At 39.7% G+C, this 20,937-nt stretch overlaps 1 protein-coding gene across 1 annotated transcript in view; it reads left to right on the forward strand.

Annotated features, from left to right (window-relative positions):
* Nucleotides 1-1,968: 1,968 nt before the first annotated feature.
* Nucleotides 1,969-20,937, forward strand: part of LOC106089273 (WD repeat-containing protein 20) — a 34,569-nt gene continuing 15,600 nt past the window's right edge. The window contains exon 1 of the mRNA XM_013255096.2: nucleotides 1,969-3,704. Within this exon, the coding sequence (XP_013110550.2) occupies nucleotides 3,054-3,704 (651 nt within the window). The 5' untranslated portion in view covers nucleotides 1,969-3,053. The remainder of the gene's footprint in view (nucleotides 3,705-20,937) is intronic.

A 20,937-nucleotide genomic window follows, 5' to 3' on the forward strand; every position in this document is an offset into this window, starting at 1 on the left:
TAAGGTGAGGTCATGCGAACAGGTGAGTACATTTTTTTTATTTTTGTTCTGATTATCCTGTAAATCAAAATTTCACCCCTGATAACACAGCTGTCATTTTTTTCTAAAATCTTGAGGGGATGTCATATTTGGCCAGATATTCCACACATAAGAAACAAAATAGTGTTAAAAAGATGAAAATACAAATATAAAACACATTTGAAGAAGATAAGATGTAAAACAAAGCTTTTTTCTAAACCCACTTTTACATTTCAATTTACGGCATTTGCCACTCAAGGTTGTTTCGTTGGGGGTACAGTTTTGTTGTTGTGCTAATAGGTCTGTTCACGCACTTTTCGAGTAAAAATTTGCAGGAGAGTAAGAGCCATTTTACTCTCTTTAAAAAATTTGCAAGCAAATGTACGCGAACGACTTCCAGTAAAAATTTTGCAGGAAAATAGCGGATTTTCGTTTTGGTTGTTTTTTTTTTGCTTGCTTGGAAAAGATTTTTTATAATAAAAAATTCTGGCGATACTTTTGAGGTATTGTCCTAAGAAAAACGTCAATTTATTGACCCGAGAGTGCAAAAGCTAGAAGGGGAGCCATTCGTATATCCGTTCCGCTGGACAGCCATCACAAATTACCGTGCAATCGATGGCCCGATGGAGTCTAGTCTTACAGTGTAAAACCCACTGCTACAGCAACAACCGTGCGCGAAGCTACGAATGTCATCCGTGGCACCAAGTCGCGCAAAGCGCTGGTTCCAGACAGAATCTCTACACTGATGCTTAAGAATCTGGATCTACCTACATTCGATTACCTTACAACTGTCCTCAGCCAATTAAATTTCTTACAACTTCATTTGTCGAGTTTCCTGTACCTGAACCCTAGCTGCTGCCATGAATCTTCATTAAAAGTAAATAAAAATGAAACAAATTTCATAATTATCAATAAACAAAATTTATACTTTTTTATTTACCTCTGCCTTTTTGATCCATTTTGGCGTTAGCTTTTTTATTTTCATGTAACGACTGCTGTTCATAAAACAGCTGACCTTTGCATAACATATGTTCAAAGTTGCAAATTTCTGCTGCCAAAAAAATTCCCAGTAGAAATTTGCAGGTTCGCTATTTTCTAACTATCAAAATTTGCTCTCTCGCGCTCTCTTCTGCTGGCAAATAAAGTACGTGAACGACTTTCGAACACAGCTATTATGAGATGTGACCCCATTTTTAATACACATTTTTGCTATTTTAAGAACCTCTAAACTAGGTTCTGAAATCGAGCGTCACTCTATGTTACCGTACGTGAAGTAGTGTTTTAAGGCGTTAAGGTTGAAAATTCTTTAGACCGTATTCACAAAACTTAATGAAATCTTAAAATAGGTTTATTAGACAGTTCTATTGAAGAAATTCGTCAAATAAGCCTATTTCAGTAAGTTTTGGGAATACCGGTGCTTAACTTTTGTGTGTTGCTTTTGTGGCATTTGTTTGCTGAGGTGCTTTTTCAACGCGACGCTTAAAAACAAGGCACAACGCGTTCATTTTGTTTTGGCCTTTAGTCACTTCTGTGACGGTTGTTGTTTTAGCAGTGTGTTGTACAATAAAGCGGGAGCCCTAACTGATGAACTGCTTCATCGGGTCAATCCTGTACGTACATGCTGTCGGTATCTTCGATTGGTGTATCCTGTTGAATAGGCTTATTTTCAAGTGGAAACGTACCATTAGACTCACCCTTGAAATTGAACGACGAATTGTAATTACTGGTTTTACAGACAATTTTTAAACCACATTTCACACAAATTTTAATTATAAATTTTAATTCGTGTTATACATAGATTACATATTTTTCCTTATTATGAACTTATGAATTTTTAAGTTTAAAATTTTTATGACTTTGTTTTTTTTTTTTGGAATACATGTCTGCTTGAACTACAAATCGTGTAGTAGCACTTGTCAATCCCAGAGCGGCTGGATGTATTAATCAGCTGTTTGATATGAAGAAATTAAAAAAGGCAAGAAACCAGAAGAAAAAATCTATCTCCGAAACAACGGAAAAGAAACTTTTACATATAATTCACCGAAAATTATTAAATTAGCTTATAATACGCGATGATAACTAATAGAAAATATTCGAAATCTCGGAAGGTCTATAGAATGAGCGCTTAGAACGGGGTTGTGTGCCAAATTAGAAAAACATAAAAATATATTTTTTTTGACGGACGACGACGGTAACAAGAAAAAAGTGAATAAAAAAACCGTAAAAAATACAGGGCAAAAGCGCAGCCCATAAGCACAGTTTGAGAATGAATTAACCAAACAGTCCGGGAAGATTGCAATCAAGATATCGTTGAGAAAATTACGCAAATTTCGTATTATATCTCCACACCCACTTGCCATATAGCCCGAGAAAAACAACAAAAATATAAGAAAACAAGATTCGGATTCATTCCTTTGGTGTTTGTTGGTTGGTCGGTCATGTGTGTGATGATTTTTCTCCCCACTTACAATTTATATTTTGAATGTGTGAAAATGTGTGTGCGTAAGTTTGTATGTGTGTAAGTGCAATTTTTTTCTATTCGCTGCGAATGTGTGTAATTTGTCAAATCAAAGAACATGAAGTGGAAATAACACGAGAAAAGAACTTATTTAATTAGAAAAGTAAAAAATGCCATCCCAACCCAATCGTTTAGCCAACAACAACAAAAAGTGAAAAAGTGATGATATGAGCAAATATTCAAAACAAATGCAAACGGATCCAACGAATGCCAGCAGTAGCAACAACAATTTTACTTGAAGTGAATCCCAAAAAAGGCCAACTCCCTGTATAGGTTGTTACAAGACACTGAGAAGGATCACAAGACGAAAACGGAGACCACCCATCAGCCAACAATCAAAATAAACAAGCAAACTTTGCGACATAGTCGCGATAACACAACACTCATTCACAAAGGTATCCCAGAGGGAAAAAAGACTGCAACATACGCAACCTGAGACGTCGTCGCACAAGGCAACGCAACAAAAGGTGGTGGTGGTGGCCTAGGGAAATAACAATTACGAATCAAAGTTGCCGTAATGGCAACACAACTAGACCCCAATGTCAAGGATGATCTGAAGACTCAATTTATTACGCGAGAGGGCACCTACAGGCTATTAACCCTCTCTGAGTATTCCAGACCAAATCGAGTGGGTTACACCAATAATCAGAGTTCGCCACAAGTACGAGTCTCCATTGTGACTTTGCCAAATCCTCCTGCTGGCAGCGGAGGTGGTAGTGCAGGAGGAGCCGCATCTACTGCTACCGGTGCTGGTGCAGTAGCTACAAATTCTGCAAATGGCACAAACGCCCGATCAATACCCCCCGCTGGAAACACTTCGAATAACCCTACATCAAATGGTAGCGGAGGTGGTATTGGAGCAGGCAGCGGCATCGCCGTTGCAAATGATGGCTATAGTGATGGTTTACAATCCTCATCGTCGCTAAATGGCCCTGTAACCTCTTCGCAATCGCAATATGTGGTACCCTCATCAATGGATGCCCGCTTGGGGGCCGGCATGTCTATGCATACCATGATGAATGGTTCCGGCGGCGTTGGCGTAGGTTCAGGTGGCAACAATGGCATGGATCAAAATGGCATGCCCATCAATCAGGTGTTGGGCGGTGATCGTATCTGTTTCAATTTTGGTCGTGAATTGTACGTTTATGCATTTCGAGGTGTTAAAAAGGTGAGTTTGATTTTGCGATAATTCTTATATTGAAAATTTGTTAAAATTATACATTTTAGCGTCTTTCTTTTATGTATTATGTGTATATGTACTTATAAAAATGAGCAAATAAAGAATGTTGGACAAATCTTTTGCTCGAGCGATTTCGAAGTGTACATTTTTGTAGATTTGTCCATGAACATTACATTAGCGAACAGGGGCAAACTTTTCATATATCTATGAGTGCGTTCGGAGTCAAAGGCGGAAATGCTTACCTCTGCGCTACGGTGGCGTCCAATCGAAAGCTGTCGAAATCTATTTATAAGATATTTCCCACAAACATCCTACTATAGAATATAAGGAGCTACTCTTATGCCAAAAATGTTTTTATTTAGGCCAACGACAAGCAAATTTTATAATATAACAACAATGCATATGGTTATTGGATCTTATCGCTAAGATTCCAAAATCCATATGCCAATGTATATGGGAAAGAAATTGAACTATACTTAAAATATATTTCTCAGGTTTCCCATAAAACGAAGAGTTCTATTGTCGTTGTTGTTCTTGTTGAAACCAGGTATTTCCAAGTGGAGGTACCGATCCTCGTTCCGATCCATAGGACCGATCGGGAGATAATGATGGGCATTTTAATACTAAGTTATTGTTATATTGAGTGTTACAGGCACTCAGGATTTAAGCAAGAGCTGGTGCCGCCCCTCCCCTTGCCCTTCACTGTTGTTGTAGTTGTAGTAGCCAAACATTTGTATACGCAGGTATTCTTCGTTAAGGTCCTAAACGTGAGCAAGGTCGTTCCGATCGCCGCGGGAATGTTATGGCCGCTGATTATTTAACGGTGCCATTAACTCGCCCACGAGCGAAAGAACAGGAAAAACCAAAGCACAAGCACAAAAAAAAAAAAAGAGCAGTAGGCGGGCGAGGGCTGTGGTCTCATAGGTGGAAGCTTCATCCAGTCATCCACTTCAGGCTTCTGCAGTGTTCCAGAATAAAGAGAGGGTAAATGCTGTTGTAGCAGTGTATTGTACACTGAAGCGGCAGCCCTTTCCGATGAAGGACTCCATCGAGTCAATCCAGTACGATCCAACCGCCTGCCATAGGATTGAGAGGAGTTGTTGTTGTAGCTGTATGTTGTCCACTAAAGCAGCAGCCCTTTCCGGCGAAGGACTCCATCGAGTCAATCCGGTTCGAGCAACCGCCTGCCCTAGGGGTGAGAGGGGTAATAAATGCATGAAGGGAATCCAGGTAGAAAAAAAGATTTTCCCCCAACACTTGCCTTCTCTTCTAAATCGCGGGGCAGTAAACAAAATGCTTATTGTTCCATCAAAAACTTGACTTTTCAAAGAGCAGTCAGAACTCATAGATACAGTCTGACGTCATGATTCCTCAGACACAAGGTAAAGACGTCCTATATCACGAAAGAATCGTACACAGGGGCACTTAACCTACCACATCAGAACAAGCATCTTTCGCGCGGTAACATTACATCCACTGTAACAAAAAGTTCGCAACTAATTCAGTCCCGGCACATGATAGCTGTGAGCACCACATAGGCTGGAATATTGAGCTCCAATTTGTGTGGTGTTCATTGCTGTCAGGAGAAGCTTAGCTGCAAGCTACCGGGTGCGTCCACAGGTAACAGATAGTGGAATGCTCCATACGGAGTAGCTGCAACGGCAGTCACAGACAATCAGCGGTATCGAACGGCGAGTCTCAGTGGGAGGTCGGGCGGCATCGGCTCTTGTACAAATAATGAGTGTCTTGATGCTCGATATGACAAGGCGTGTTATTGGCGCCTTTAAATAACCAATGGCCACCCTGTTTGTTTGTTTGACTGGGTTCTTACCAACTAAGCTGGTTGGTTTGAAGGATAATTTTCATGTAGACTTTCAATAAAAAGTACCTACCAGCCATAATCAGAATCGGTTTATAACCTGTTGTAGCTCCCATGTAAATTGATCTTTGGACTTTTTTTCGATTTAGCAGAATTTTTGCATGTTTTCAATCATTATCCTGGTACTTTTCGCATATGCGGAGCAATGGCACAAAAGTTGGTCGACCATCTCCAAGTCTTGCTTGTCAACACACACCGTGCAGAATTCCTCACCTGCCTGTGTCCAGTGAGACGTTAAAGAACTGACGTTGCAATGACAAGTCAGGGCTACAACAGCGGTCGAAGTCACGCTTACTCAGTCCCAGAATAAATGACCTTTGCTAACCCTGCAATCCAAAGCGTTCACATTCTATTCACGCGGTCATCGTAGAGATCGTCGACCGTATAAGCTCCAACCCGATTTTACATCGCGAGCGCCGGAGGGGCGCATTTCTAATTCGATAGTCATGCTCTTTGAATTATGATATAACTTCCATCGTCTCCCCCTAGTGTACTCGTAATCGGCCCATAAATCTGTATTATATTCAGGCAGGTTTAGGAAAGCTGCGGTTAAGTCACTCTCGAACCCCGGTAGACGGGATGGCAGGACCTCAGTCACTTTTGGCGACGTCCCAAATGTGACCAGGTACCACACGACACACCTCACCTGTTTAACTGTCCAGCCAGACCAACTCGACTCAGACCCAGATCCCTCTAGAGGCACCCCATCTTAGTCGCAGAATTCCTGAATCTGGATACTCAACAGAATCAAACATCACACAGGCTGGAACTTTGAGCTCCACGAGAAGCTTAGCTGGGAGCTACCGAGCGGATAGTGGAATGCTCCATATGGAGTAGCTACAAATACAATCAGTGGTAACGAGTGGAGTGTCTCAGTGAGAGACCGGGTGGTACAAGCTCTTGCTTAAATACTGAGCGTCTACGATGCTCGATACAAGGAGATTTATTGGAGCCTTTAAATAACCAATGGTCATCATGTTCCCGCGGCGATCGGTCGTTGGATCGGAACGAGCTTGCTCATCTATAAGAGCTTGAAGAGGATTGCCACCTCCACATACAAATGTGGCTACAACAACAAAAACAACTATTTCAGCGCTGATTTTCGCATTCACTGTGCTATAGACAAATTTTCTTCTCGCATGAAAATAAGCGTCAGTATGCTCGGTACGCCTCGGTTCCCCTCAGCATCAGCACTCACTCCGTTTGCACCGTTATTAGATCGGTCCTTATGGCAGCTATCTGGAGCTGGCAAAGTATCAATAATCGCAAAATTTGATATTTTCGATAGATTTAATAATAAGTATCGATACTATCGATATTATCGTTAATTTCCCATCACCTTTATTTCAAACGATAATGGGAAGTAAAAATCGGGAGATCGATTTATATAGAAGCAATATCAATGCACAAACCAAATAAAACCAAGATTAATAGAGTCAGTAGGAAGTCATGAGAAAAATCATTGTACTAAATGATAGCCTAATCGGATGAAAATTGCGCCCTCTATAGACACAATGCATCTTAAAGGATGTATTCAGTGTCGGATTACTTATTTCGGTTTTTTTTTGCAAATAAATCGAACTTTTGCGTTAGTACCCATTGGAAAAATATCAATCGACATTCAGTCAAAAAATTAAATATCGATAGTGCCATCGATATTTTGTACAGCTCTACAGCTATATCGAAATGTAGTCTAATTTGGCCCATTCAAGAAATGCAGCATATATGGATCTGTTCCAAATTTCAGCTCAATATTTTAATTTAGGGACTGCAGCGTGATTACAACTGGCGGACAAATAGAAACACGGAAATCGTATATTTTGAGGGGTAGCGAACGAAATATACCCCTATCCTATGTTGGTGGGTATAAATACTTCTACAAGACCTCAAATTATAAAGGGTGATTTTTTAAGATTTTTTTTTTCCAAAGAAAACAACACATTAAATTCAGAACAATTCATGAAATCTTTATTTGAATATGTTTGAAGATTATTTCATGCAAATGGTGATCGTGACTGCGACTCAAATGGTCCATCCGCTTAGTTAAATTTTGGCATACTCTTTCCAATATTTCGGCCAGTGTCTCACGAATAAATGCTTCAATGCATCAATTGAAGCGGGCTTGTCTGTATAGACATGAGATTTAACATGCAAATGCAAATTTCGCCCATGAACATTCCACCAAACTTCTCACATATCAATGAGTGCAGTCCGATTCAAGTTTTAAGCTCGATGATGACACGGACGAGTCCGAACGGCGTGCTACACCTCTGATAGTCTCGCCGGGTTTCGAACACAAGCTTTCAGCGTCATAGGCGGACATGTTAACCTCTGCGCTACGGTGACCCCACAAAAAATAGCCTGAAAGCGTTAAGTGGAACGGCCAATTGATCGGTCCCGAACGTGAAATAAAATGTTCACCGAACTCGCCTTTTAATATGTCCATTGTTACGCGTGCTGTGTGACATGTGGCACCGTCTTGTTGAAACCACATGTCATGCAAGTCAAGCTCTTTTATTTTGGGCAAAAAAAAGTTGGATATCATCTCACGGAAGCGCTCATCATTCACAGTTACGCTACGATTCGCATCATCTTTGAAGAAGTACGGTCCAATGATGCCACCAGCCCATGAACCGCACCAAACTGTAACTTTTTTGGGATGCATTGGTAGTTCTTGCAATGCTTCTAGCTGATCTTCACTCCAAAATCGACAATTCTGCTTATTAACGTACTCATTGAACCAAAAATGAGCTTTGTCGTAAAAGCGAAGAAGCGCGGGATGAACTTTCTTAACAGAGCACGCATTTCTTGTTTGTTTGTAAGACGATTCTTGCTTAAATTATAGACCAAACTGAAGATGTTTGACAGTGAAAAAAAAACACAAAACGTGCGTGAGCCAGTTTCAACCAGCGTTGCCAAAAAGATAATAGCTAAAAAATCATATTTACTACCGATCCAGTTTGGATAAGATTAGACTCGAGCGCATTTAACACATGTCTAGTCGTAAAATCAAAATTATGCTAAACCATCACACTATCTCTTCTGAAAGTAATGAATTTTCTAACTATTTAAAGTTTTTTTTTATTGGTGGTGAAATTAGTTTCTCTTGGCTGTATGAAATTTAGTTCCAACAGACAAGATGATTAGCAACGGTGAATGTGATTCCCGAAACCGGCACAGGTTCAATTATGTGTTTTTTTTGTGTCTATGTAAGTCGTAAAATGACAATGGGGGAAAAAAAAACTTTTCACAAAAACTGGCACAGAGGCCAGCTGAAAGTTTTCTTGAAATTTTTCCAAATATTATTTGCTTTGCACACAATATCAAAAGATAAATGTAATTGTGCATACAAGCCTCCGGGCTATCAGTGACACAAATGACAGCATCTGGTCAGTGAATAGTGATGATTCTAAAAGCTATCAAAAATTCAAATGCAAGACTAAGAAGTGAGTTTCTTCTTTTCGAACGAAACTCATGGCATGGGAAATATTTCTTTATTTCATGGTAATCTGAAAATGTGTCACTGCCACCATGTTCTTTGTAATTATCCCTTTTTGAGACTCATTGCTATTCTACGAACGGAAGCCGTTGTTACGAATTACAATTATTGTTGTTACAAATTAAATAACAATCCCATTTTATTTGTTGTGTCTATCTCTCTAACGATTGCAATTATGAACTCGGTGTGTGGATGCATTTGTATCAACACAAAGCCTTTCAATGACATTTTATCTTATCATATCAGAATGCGAAGAAAAAAAAAATAATAACGAACTGAGTAACAATATAAATAAATAGGATGAGGCAAAAGAAAAACAAAATATTTTTTTGTTTGGTTTAAGTTTTGAAATCGATAATTATTATCAAAGATATTGACATTTACACAACTACTTAGATCAATAAGGTTTAATCGTTGGCTTACCATTTGATAGCTCCCCATGTTATACGAATATTTTTTGCTGACTGAAAGAATTAAATTTCTACTAAGCTCTTCGTTTTCTGCAATTTCTAATATCAAGTTTCAAGATGTCTGTTCTACTTGATCTACCCATCGAAATTTGCTTCTTCCCTGTTTATGTGCACATTGGAATGTCGATATAAACGTCTCTGGCTGGAACTTCCTCCATTCTCAAAACATGACCTAGCCAATGTTCAATATTCTATGTGATCGAAGGTTTATCAAAACGGAATTTATGGTCAAGGAAGCCTTGAGGAGCTTCAAACCATTTAGGTCACCCGGTCCAGAAAAATATTTCCGGCGTTAGGTGCGTAAGCTTTTTCCGGTTCATTTTGTTGTTGTTGTACCAGTTCATTGTGTTCTTTCTTTCGTCTGCTTGATTCTGTTGAGTGTCAAGACCCAGGAACTCTGCGACTAAGATGGGGTGCGTCCACAGGGATCTGTGTCTGAGTCGAGTGGGTCTGGCCGGGCAGTTAAACAGGTGACGTGTATCGTGCGGTCCCTGGTTACAATCGGGACATACATCTTGCACGTCGGCATCAGTCCTAGCTCTGTGGGAATTGAGGCGGCTGCATCTGCCAGAACCACTCTGGTTTGCCGGGGGAGGTCGATTTCTTCGGGTGCAATGGGTGGCGGTCGTTCTCCAAGGACTACGTTCACCCTGTAGCCAATTGCCGTGTCTGCATGAATGTTGTTCAGACCCGCTTGATATGCCGCTTGATCTAGAGGTTCTCTCTTGTAGCGCTGAACCTCACGCTTTAGATCGTGTAGATCTACCTTAAGCTTTTTGGGCGGTGGGTATCTATCCACAAGGTATTGCTTAGACAACATGTAGTTATGTCTTCGTACTGGTAGGATCGTTGTCTCCTGATGGAGGTGGTCCACATGAGAACTGAGGAGACAGCCCGTCGCAGTTCGGAGGGCGGCATTCTGACAGATCTGAATATTATTCCACTGCGTGCCACAAAGTTGACGAGACCACACTGGCGCTGCATAACTTGCCACAGACCGGCCAATTGCTTTGTACGTGGTCAACAAGGTTTCTTTGTCTGCACCCCAAGTGCTGCCAGCGAGTGACTTGAGGACCTTGTTTCTACTTTTGACTTTATTGCAGATTGCTGTGGCATATGGGGAAAAAGTGTAATAGCTGTCAAATGTGACGCCAAGTATTTTGGGACACTTGATGGTCGGAATCATTTCTCCATCGACCATCGCAGTCACCTCACGCGTATGTAGTATTCACCTCACGCGTATTGTAGTGAACAGTGTGGCTGAAGATTTGGTGGCGGATATCTTAAGATTTCTTGCAGCGAAATATGAGGCAAGCTCGTTGAGGTAGACGTTCAACCTATCGCAGATGTCATCAATGGGTGGGGGCCTGATGCCATGATCGTACAAACGTCCGCATATGATACGATCTCTATGCCGTCTGGAGGGGGTAGAATGGAGGATAAGTAGAGGTTAAACAGTGCCGGAGATATCACCCTACCTTGGGGAACTCCCTGTTTCACTCTACGGTGTTTCGACTTCTTATCCCTAAATTCCACAAATGACTGGCGACCACACAGATAATTCGCGACCCATCGTTTTAGGCCTGGCTGGAGGGACGTGTTGGCGATGTCCTCAAATAATTTGGCATGGCTGACCGTGTCGAATGCCTTCGATAGGTCCAGTGCCACGAAGACCGTCCTATCACATGGCCTGGGTCGATTGAAGCCACGGCAAATGTGTGTGGTGATGGCATGCAAAGCTGTTCTTGTGCTGTGCAGTCTCCGAAATCCATGTTGATGCTCGGCGAATGGAAATTCTCCTACAAGGCTCGAGAGGAGTAATGTCTCTAGCGTCTTTGCCACTGGTGAGAGAAGGGAGATCGGTCTGTACGACTCCCCCAAACTCGGGTCTTTTCCAGGCTTCAGTAGCGGGATCACTCTGCCCATTTTCCAGACATCGGGATCTATAAGAGTGTTCAATGACAGGTGGTAAGGTACTCAACTTTAGGTGAATCTAGATTCTTCAGCATCAATGTAGAGATTCGGTCGGCGCCACGGATGACATTCGTAACTTCGCCCACGGTAAATTGTGATGGCTGTTCATCGGCCCGGTGACCACGAATACGGCGAATGGCTCTCCTCCTTGCCCTGTCTCTCTCGGGATACACAATAAATTGACGATTGAACAACCTGGCGCATCTCTTCGGATCAGTCACGATTATCTCGCCAAAAGTGACTGAGGTCCTGTCGTCCCGTCTACCGGGGTTCGAGAGTGACTTAACAGTGGCCCACAGTTTGCCTGCACTGGCAAAAGGTGGTTTTCCTCTCCTAATGCTTGCAACATTTGTGAGGTACTATGCCATGTAAAATTTCTCTCCAAAAAGGTGAGAAATTTTACATATAACCGAGTCCGAACGGGCTGCACCGAGTCCGGACTCGGTTATAAAAGAAGACCCCTTATCATTGAGCTTAAACTTGAATCGGACTGCACTCATTGATATGTGAGAAGTTTTCCCCTGTTCCTTAGTGGAATGTTCATGGGCAAAATTTGCATTTGCATGTCAATCTAAGGTTCCGTCGTCTCCAATATTTACCTTTAAGACAGATCGGCCGATATACATAACATGCCCAATATTGTTAAAGCGCTGGACCAGTAACCCCCCCTTGCAGAAAGCGTCGAGTACTGTGAAAAACGAAGAAAAACGGACACCCCTAATGTTGACGACCCCCGCAATAGAATTAAGGACCATGATTTGCAAGTTCTGGTCTTATGCTAAGTTTCTTTCGCAACCCTGCAAAAGAGATGGCAGGCCTTCAGTTACTTGTGACAACGTAACAGAGCAAGTTTGCAAATTTGCCCCTGAAAATTCCATTAAGGAACAGACACAAACTGCTCACATATCAAAAAATGCTGTCCTATTTAAGTTTTTAGCTAAATAATAAGATACCTCCTTATTATAGCCGAGTTCGAACAACGTGACGAACTGCGACACTTCATTGGGGAGAAATTTTTTACATGGCATAGTACCTCATAAATGTTGTGGCATTAGGAGGGGGTAGGTTAGGATAGGCTGGCAGTTCTTTACAGACTCACTTGAACCATTTTAAGTCCATTGTGGTACCACAGTAGCAACAAACCAAGGCCTCTGGTGGGAATTGAATCCACGACCTCCGCAATGTCAAACCGAGCACGCTGCCAACACGGCTACCAGGTGGCCTACCGTTGAAGGGAATCACCACCGGTGAACATTTTTTCTAATGCTTTCGGATTCGAACCCAGTCGTTCAGCGTCATAGGTGGACATGCTTACTTCTGCGCTACGGTGGCCTCCATACCGTAACTGTGACTGATCTGAAAATATGCTCCCGGTTATTTAACCGTTGTTGTTGTTGTCGTTGTAACCACATCCTCGTCAAGCCCCTGTAGGTGAGTAAGCTCTTTCCGGACCAAAGGACCGATAGCCGCGGGAACAGAGTGGTCATTGGCTATTTAAAGACGCCAATAACTCGCCTTGTCATATCTAGCATCATAGGCACTCGGTATTTGTTCAAGAGCCGGTGCCAACCGACCTCTCACTGAGACTCTCCGTTCGATACCGCTGATTGTCCGCAACTGCCGTTACAGCTACACCGTATGGAGCATTCCACTATCCGCAACATGTGGACGCGCCCGGTAGCTCGCATTTAAGCTTCTCATGACAGCAAAGAACACCACAAAGGTCGGACCTCAATGTTCCAGGTTGTGTGGTGCACACAGCTATTCCGTGCCGGAGTTATTTAACCATAATTTTATTGAGCATTTCCAGTGTGAAAAGGAGAAGATCTATCCGAAGTATTTGTGGTCTCCGAGTAAATAACCCTTAAAATTTGGGGTGGACGAAGTTACAAATGTCATCCGCCTCTCCAAATCATCCAAGGCGCTGGGCCCACACGTAATCACTACACTGATGCCAAAGAACTTGTATCTGCGTCTGGTACATACCAAATATCCTCAACTTATCTCTTAGCACTCTTATATATAGTTCCCAATGTCTGGAAAATTGGCAGAGTGACCGCGCATCTGAAGCCTGGAAAGGACGCGCGTTAAGAAGATTCGTACAGAGCGATCTATTTTCTCTCGCCAGTAGCCAGACGCTTGAAGGACTTCTTCTCCGGAGCCTTGTTGTTGAGAATTTTCCATATGCGCAGCACCAGCATGGATTTCGTTGACTGCATAGCGCAACTACTGTTTTACATGCCAGATAGCTTTGAGATCGTAGCATGTGCGGATGATTGTACGATCGGGCCCCATCGTTGAAGACATCTGTGATAAGTTAACATCTACATTCAATCTACAATCTTGCCGCCTATTTCGATGCAAGAAAATTGAAGATATCTGTCACCGATTGTGATCTGGGGCCACACGACACACGTTACCTATTTAATTGCCCAGCTCGATCTACTCGACTCAGATCCATATCCATAGCCTTCCTGTATCTGGATATTCATCAGAACCAAGCAAACGTAAAATAGGACAGAACAAACTGCTACAACAACAATGGAAAGACGTGAGTGTGAGTGAACCGAGATGTATAGTATGTGAGTGTGAGTGAACCGAGATCAAAATGAAGTCAGGAAATTTTCCAAAAAATACAACATCAAACGGATGATGCCTTTGATACAGCCACATCCCCTCCTGCAGAGGCAAAGAAAGCGATCTTGCAACGAATACGAATACGATAGTGGCGGCGACAAGGTTATCGCTGAATCAATCCGTGATGATGGTATAGAATGTATACCACATAATCAGAATAAGGATTACGTAGCAGTAATCCGACTGACGAACGAAAAGGCAGCAAAATCCGATGGGTTGCCGGATGAAATGTTTAATATTGAGGGCGTTGATGAGCAAGGACAATGATTAGAAATTCTGCATTTAAAGGGTTTTCCAGCAAGAAGTGTATGTATTTTGCATTACCCAATATTTCGCTTCTTTGACATATGACAAATAGAAACCATGCCATTATTAAAAATGAAACGATACAAACTTCATTAACGCATAGAAATTTTTAAAATTCAATACAGAAATGTTGAAAAACTTGCAGTCACAGTTCCCATCGAAATTAAAAAATCATCTTGACTGATGAGGCCCATTTCCACCTTGCCAACAAGCAAAATTGTCGCATCTGTCACAATAACCCAAGAGTTATTGTTGTACGACTTCCACATGAAAATGTGGGTACAACAGGAAATTAATTCAAGTTTTCCGAACTATGCTTAAATGAATATTACGGATAAGTGAAACAAAATAGGTGCATTTTTGGCATTTCACTTATACTACTTATTTATTTCGACTGTATTTCTAAATATTCTTGAAGTTGAACGAACCTATCTACTAATATTAAATTTCCCATTCCGTTAAGGATACTTCTCTCATATCAATGAGTGTAGTACGATTAATGTTTAAGCTCAATGATAAGGGTCCTCCTTTTTGTTGCCGAGTCTGAACGGCGTGCCGCATAGCCACATGACTTAGCCAGCCAATCACAAATGTAGCAAGCATAAGTAAGGGGAAACCACCGGCAAAAAATTTTCTTATGTTCATAGGCGGACATGCTAACAAACGGAATGGCAAATAAATTAATACTCTTTTTATTGTAGGGGGTATAAAAACTACTGAAATTTGAATATACTTTTATTCATTGAATTATTTTGAAAAATTTAACTATGGTTTACTTTTTCGTCATTCATTAAAGTCAAAGGTTAGTTTAGAAGAAAAGCATTCGAGTTTCGAAAGAGGCGCTTAAGCCTTAAAAATATATCGGGTTGCCCAAAAAGTAATTGCGGATTTTTTAAAAGAAAGTAAATGCATTTTTAATAAAACTTAGAATAAACTTTAATCAAATATACTTTTTTTACACTTTTTTTCTAAAGCAAGCTAAAAGTAGCAGCTGATAACTGACAGAAGAAAGAATGCAATTACAGAGTCAACGCCGTCAAATTTGTCAACGCCGACTATATGAAAAATCCGCAATTACTTTTTGGGCAACCCAATACATTAGCCTTGTATTTCTTTCTACTACAGTTTTAAATATTTAATAAATACTGTATGTTTGTATATATATATACATATCGATATAATTAATTTGTCCATAAATGACGATTTCTGCTGCAGACAAACACATTGCGTGTTCAATTTAAGTTGTCAGATGCTTCCCAATCATACCTACAGAGTGTCTATTTTGGGCTATTTTATTTATGTGTTAATTGAATATTCGTTAAATTTGGGTAAAATACATTTTTAGAATAATAAAAAAATGTGTATGTATGGGAAGATATCAACTAATTTCAAAAAAAATAACATATATTATTGTCATAAAAATTTTTGATTAAAAATTAAAAAAACAACCAGAATTTATAGGATTTCATAAAACTTTCTCCGAAGTTAGCTCGACACCGTTTGAAGAAAAATAACTAAAGAAATTAAATTCCTAAAAAAATCAATTTCAAAATTGATTTGTATAGAAAACTAGCTGAACCGGGCCCACTCCGCTGCGCCTTCTTTTACTTTATATAGAACAAAATTATCCTTTGAATATTTATTTTCGATTATTCAAGATAATAAATGTATATCGCTTGACTAACAGTAGAACAATATATTGGGTTGCCCAAAAAGTAATTGCGGATTTTTTAAAAGAAAGTAAATGCATTTTTAATAAAACTTAGAGTGAACTTTAATCAAATATACTTTTTTTACACTTTTTTTCTAAAGCAAGCTAAAAGTAACAGCTGATAACTGACAGAAGAAAAATGCAATTACAGAATCACAAGCTGTGAAAAAATTTGTCAACGCCGACTATATGAAAAATCCGCAATTACTTTTTGGGCAACCCAATAAATGGCTTTACCTAATCCCATATGATCTTTATTGGTCTATGAATTCGCTCGGAGTGTTTTAGTTTGGAAGATAGATGTACTCTACTCTTAAAAGACTTTATTTGAGCTCGATATTATCATGATGTAAGATTTGGGGGTGAGGTGGTCCCACTGGTACTTAGCTCTGAAAACAAATATATATATACATCGTGCTCTATTCTCAAATACCATTTATTTAAACCTCATATTGTTATAGAATTATGGGAAGTTTATGGAATGAGCCGTCTCCAAACACTTGTCCGAAAAATTGGTTATCAAATTCGTTTTCTAATCTCCAGTACCTTATATTTGAGACACATATGGCCATGGTCGATAAATTTGTACTTTTTTGGGCAAGGGGCGGTCCCCTTAATACATAATCCCACATTTGGATACCAGATTCGTATTCTAATCCCAAATATCTTTGTTTGACCCCCATATTGCGATGGTCAGTAAATAATTGCTGTTTGTGGGTGTTTTGGATGGAGGCCACCGTAGCGCAGAGGTTAGCATGTCCGCCTATGACGCTGAACCCCTGGGTTCGAATCTTGGCGAGACCATCAGAAAAGAAAAAAATTTCAGCGGTGGTTTTCCCCTCCTAATGCTGGCAACATTTGTGAGGTACTATGCCATATAAAACTTCTCTCCAAAGAGGTGTCGCACTGCGGCACGCCGCACGACGTTCGAACTCGGCTATAAAAAGGAGGCCACTTATCACTGAGCTTAAACTTGAATCGGACTGCACTCATTGATATGTGAGAAGTTTGCCCCTGTTCCTTAGTTGAATGTTCATGGGCAAAATTTGCAATTATTTGGGTGTTTTGGTAAAGGGGTAAACCCCCAATACCTTTCATTTGAGCCCCTCATTGACTTGGTCGGTAAATATGTACGATTTAGGGAGCGTGGTGGTCCGCCAAACACTTAGCCCTGAAAATAAATCAGCATCGTGCTCTACTTTCAGATATCATTTATTTGAACCTCATATTGCCATTGGCTTCAAAATTGGATATCATATTGGAAAAGTCAGCAAATATGTCCGGTTTGGGGTATGGGCCTTAAAAACTATCAATATCAAACTCCACTCTTTTCGCTAAAATCGTACCACCCATCTCCGAGATCTGGCATTTCTGAAAATTAGGGTAAGGGGGAGGGTCCGCTCCCTTCGGATATCCAAAAATGAAGAGTCCTATTTTCACCATAGGTCCATAGCGCACCAACTGTGCAAGAAAATCGGTTCAGCCGTTTTTGAGTCTATACGGAAGATACATAAAAACAAACAAACGCTATCATTTTTATATACAAAGAAGAAGAAAGATACAATATATAAGATGTATAACCAAATGTAATTTTAATAGCACTTTTTTCTTTTAATAGACATGGCATACCTCTGCAACTTTGTATCAACTTACTATTTAACACTATTAGACACTTTATCCATCGATTCCATTAAAATTTTACCACACCTATTGTTTTTGTTGTGTGTCATCCAACATTCTTAACGTCATTTAATTAACAGAAGTGTGCAAAAATGGCTTTCAATATTGCTTATTGCAACTAGAAGATACTTAAGACTCAACAACATATCAATAAAATTAACAAGTGCAAAACATATGACCCTGTAACGTTGATACTTCATCGATATTTTTTGTTAAAAATTCATTAGGCCTTGCAACAATTTAACTTGAATGGGTGTATTCTTTCTAAATTGGGGTAGAAAGATGTATATAGTTTTAAATCTCGCAAAATTTTAGAAAATTTTTGAATTTAACAAGCTGTACATATTATCGGCTGAAACCATATATGGGTAACTTTTGTCAACCTGATCCATGTTTTCCTAAAGATTTTTATAGACATATACTCATCGCGTCAGAAAAAAAATACAAAATCGGTTTAAATCAAATTGGAAATTGGAATCTGTGGGTATACCTCTAGCGACATATAAGCTAAGTTTTCAGGATCATGCCCGAAGGACAACGAATGATAGATGATCACAAAGAGGGGGCTGTAAGCATTCCAAAACTATGTGGTCTAATCTATACTTGAGGAGGTCTACCGCTTTACTGTCATTGGCTAGAAAAGACGTCTCAGTCATTGTGTCCGTCATGACAGGTCACTGTCTAATCGGAAAACATGATGACAGACTGAAGGTTGCCAGCAACGACTTTTATAGAAGTTGTGAGGACATCGAAGAAGAAGAGACTATAGAACACCTGTGTGTGTCCCGCTCTATTCATTTCATTTCTTCATTTCTTTGAGAACCTGTCTGATTTAGCGGATGTGAACATTCTCAAGTTATTGGGGTTTTTAAAGCGATCTGGATGGTTCAACGGTAGGAACTAGAAGGCATCTTGCTTCTTCTGTTCCTGTGATATCACAATGGGCGAAAACGTCTAAGTTAGTCTGATGGCAGCCTGCCACTTAAACCTAACCTAACCTTCAACAATTTGATTTATCAACAAGGCGATTTGTTAGTAAACACCCCTTGTATAGAACACGAAATTAGGACTATAACTGATAGGCTGCCTATAAGAAGATTTACAGATATCCTCACATATATGAACAGAATATATGCAACCAGATTGACGAAATGTTGGAACACGGTATAATTATTGAAAATAATTCTCCATATAACAGCCCTATATGAAATGTTCCAAAGAAGTTGGACAACTCCGGGAGACATAGATATCGAATTGTTATAGATTATAGGAAATAAAATGATCGGACGGTTGATGACAAGTTCACGATACCTAATATTCATAATATACTTGTAAACGACCGAGGTTCACAATATTTTACTACAATAGATCTAGCTAAGGGGTTGTACCAGATTATGGTGAGGGAATGTGACAGGCATAAGACTGCATTTTCGAATATGGCCATTAAGAGTTTGTTCGCATGCCGTTTGGGTTGAAAAATGCCCCTGCGACTTTTCAGAGGTTGATCAATCAAAAATAAGATATGCGTCGTCTATTTAGACGATATCCTTATTTTTTCGACAAGTCCTTAGTAGCATATCACAAGTATAAGAAAGATTTTGAATAGATTACGGAGAGTGAATCTTAAGATTCAAATGAATAAATGCTCATGTTTTGCCAAGCAGACATTGGGCCTGGGACATTTGCTAACGACAGAGGGGATTAAGCCGAATAAGGAAAAAGTAAATACTTAATTTAAGGCTACCGAACAACATTAAGAGGATGAATTCTTTTCTCGGTATTACAGGTTATTATCGGAAATTTATTAAAGATTATTCAAAGGTGGCATATCCCATGATAAAATATTTGCAGAAGGATGTTAGATTGGACGTCAACTATCCTAATTTCATAAATTCTTTTGAAAAACTGAAAAGGATTTTAACTGAAGATCCGGTACTAAAGTATCCTGATTTCCAAAAACCTTTTCAGCTTATAATTGATACTTGTGCCACCGCAGTTGGTGCAGTTTTACAGCAAAACGGACACCCAATCTTACATGCTAGTAGGACCATGAATATTCATGAATAAAACTATTCGGCTACAGAGAAGGAATTATTTGCAATAGTTTGGGCGACTGGGTACTTCCGTCCCTACTTGTATGGGGTGAAATTTGACATACTTTCTGATCACCAACCATTAAGATGGTTACTTGTGAAATCGCAGACAAAGGAATTAAGTCCTAGACTGTAAAGGTGGATAATGAAATTGAGTTAGTTCAATATTACCATTGAATAAATTAAAGGAAGGGACAATACGGTTGCAGACTTTTAAAGTACGATAAATCAGGACAAGGACAAATCAATCATTTGAGTAATTCCAATGAATCTTTGTACGATAATGGGGATGACGATTTGGTTACTGTACATTTTCAGGTTGAAGGAGATAGAAACTACATCGGAATACTTGATACAGTGGTTAATAGATTTAAAGTTCACCATATTGACTGAGAGAAAAATAAAGGACTGAGGAGTTCACGGCAATAAAAGAAAAAAAAGTCTGTAAGACATAAGAACGAGCCGAAATTTAGAATAAATGAGTTGCAAAATGTACATACATCTAATATTAAAAGACAAACCAAATATGTGAATTAAATCGATATTAAATGCCTTAACCCTACTTGATGTTGCAACAATTTAACTTGAATGGGTGTATTCTTTCTAAATTGGGGTAGAAAGATGTATATAGTTTTAAATCTCGCAAAATTTTAGAAAATTTTTGAATTTAACAAGCTGTACATATTATCGGCTGAAACCATATATGGGTAACTTTTGTCAACCTGATCCATGTTTTCCTAAAGATTTTTATAGACATATACTCATCGCGTCAGAAAAAAAATACAAAATCGGTTTAAATCAAATTGGAAATTGGAATCTGTGGGTATACCTCTAGCGACATATAAGCTAAGTTTTCAGGATCATGCCCGAAGGACAACGAATGATAGATGATCACAAAGAGGGGGCTGTAAGCATTCCAAAACTATGTGGTCTAATCTATACTTGAGGAGGTCTACCGCTTTACTGTCATTG

Source organism: Stomoxys calcitrans, chromosome 2 (genome assembly GCF_963082655.1).
Source record: "Stomoxys calcitrans chromosome 2, idStoCalc2.1, whole genome shotgun sequence".
NCBI classification, from domain to species: Eukaryota; Metazoa; Arthropoda; class Insecta; order Diptera; family Muscidae; genus Stomoxys; species Stomoxys calcitrans.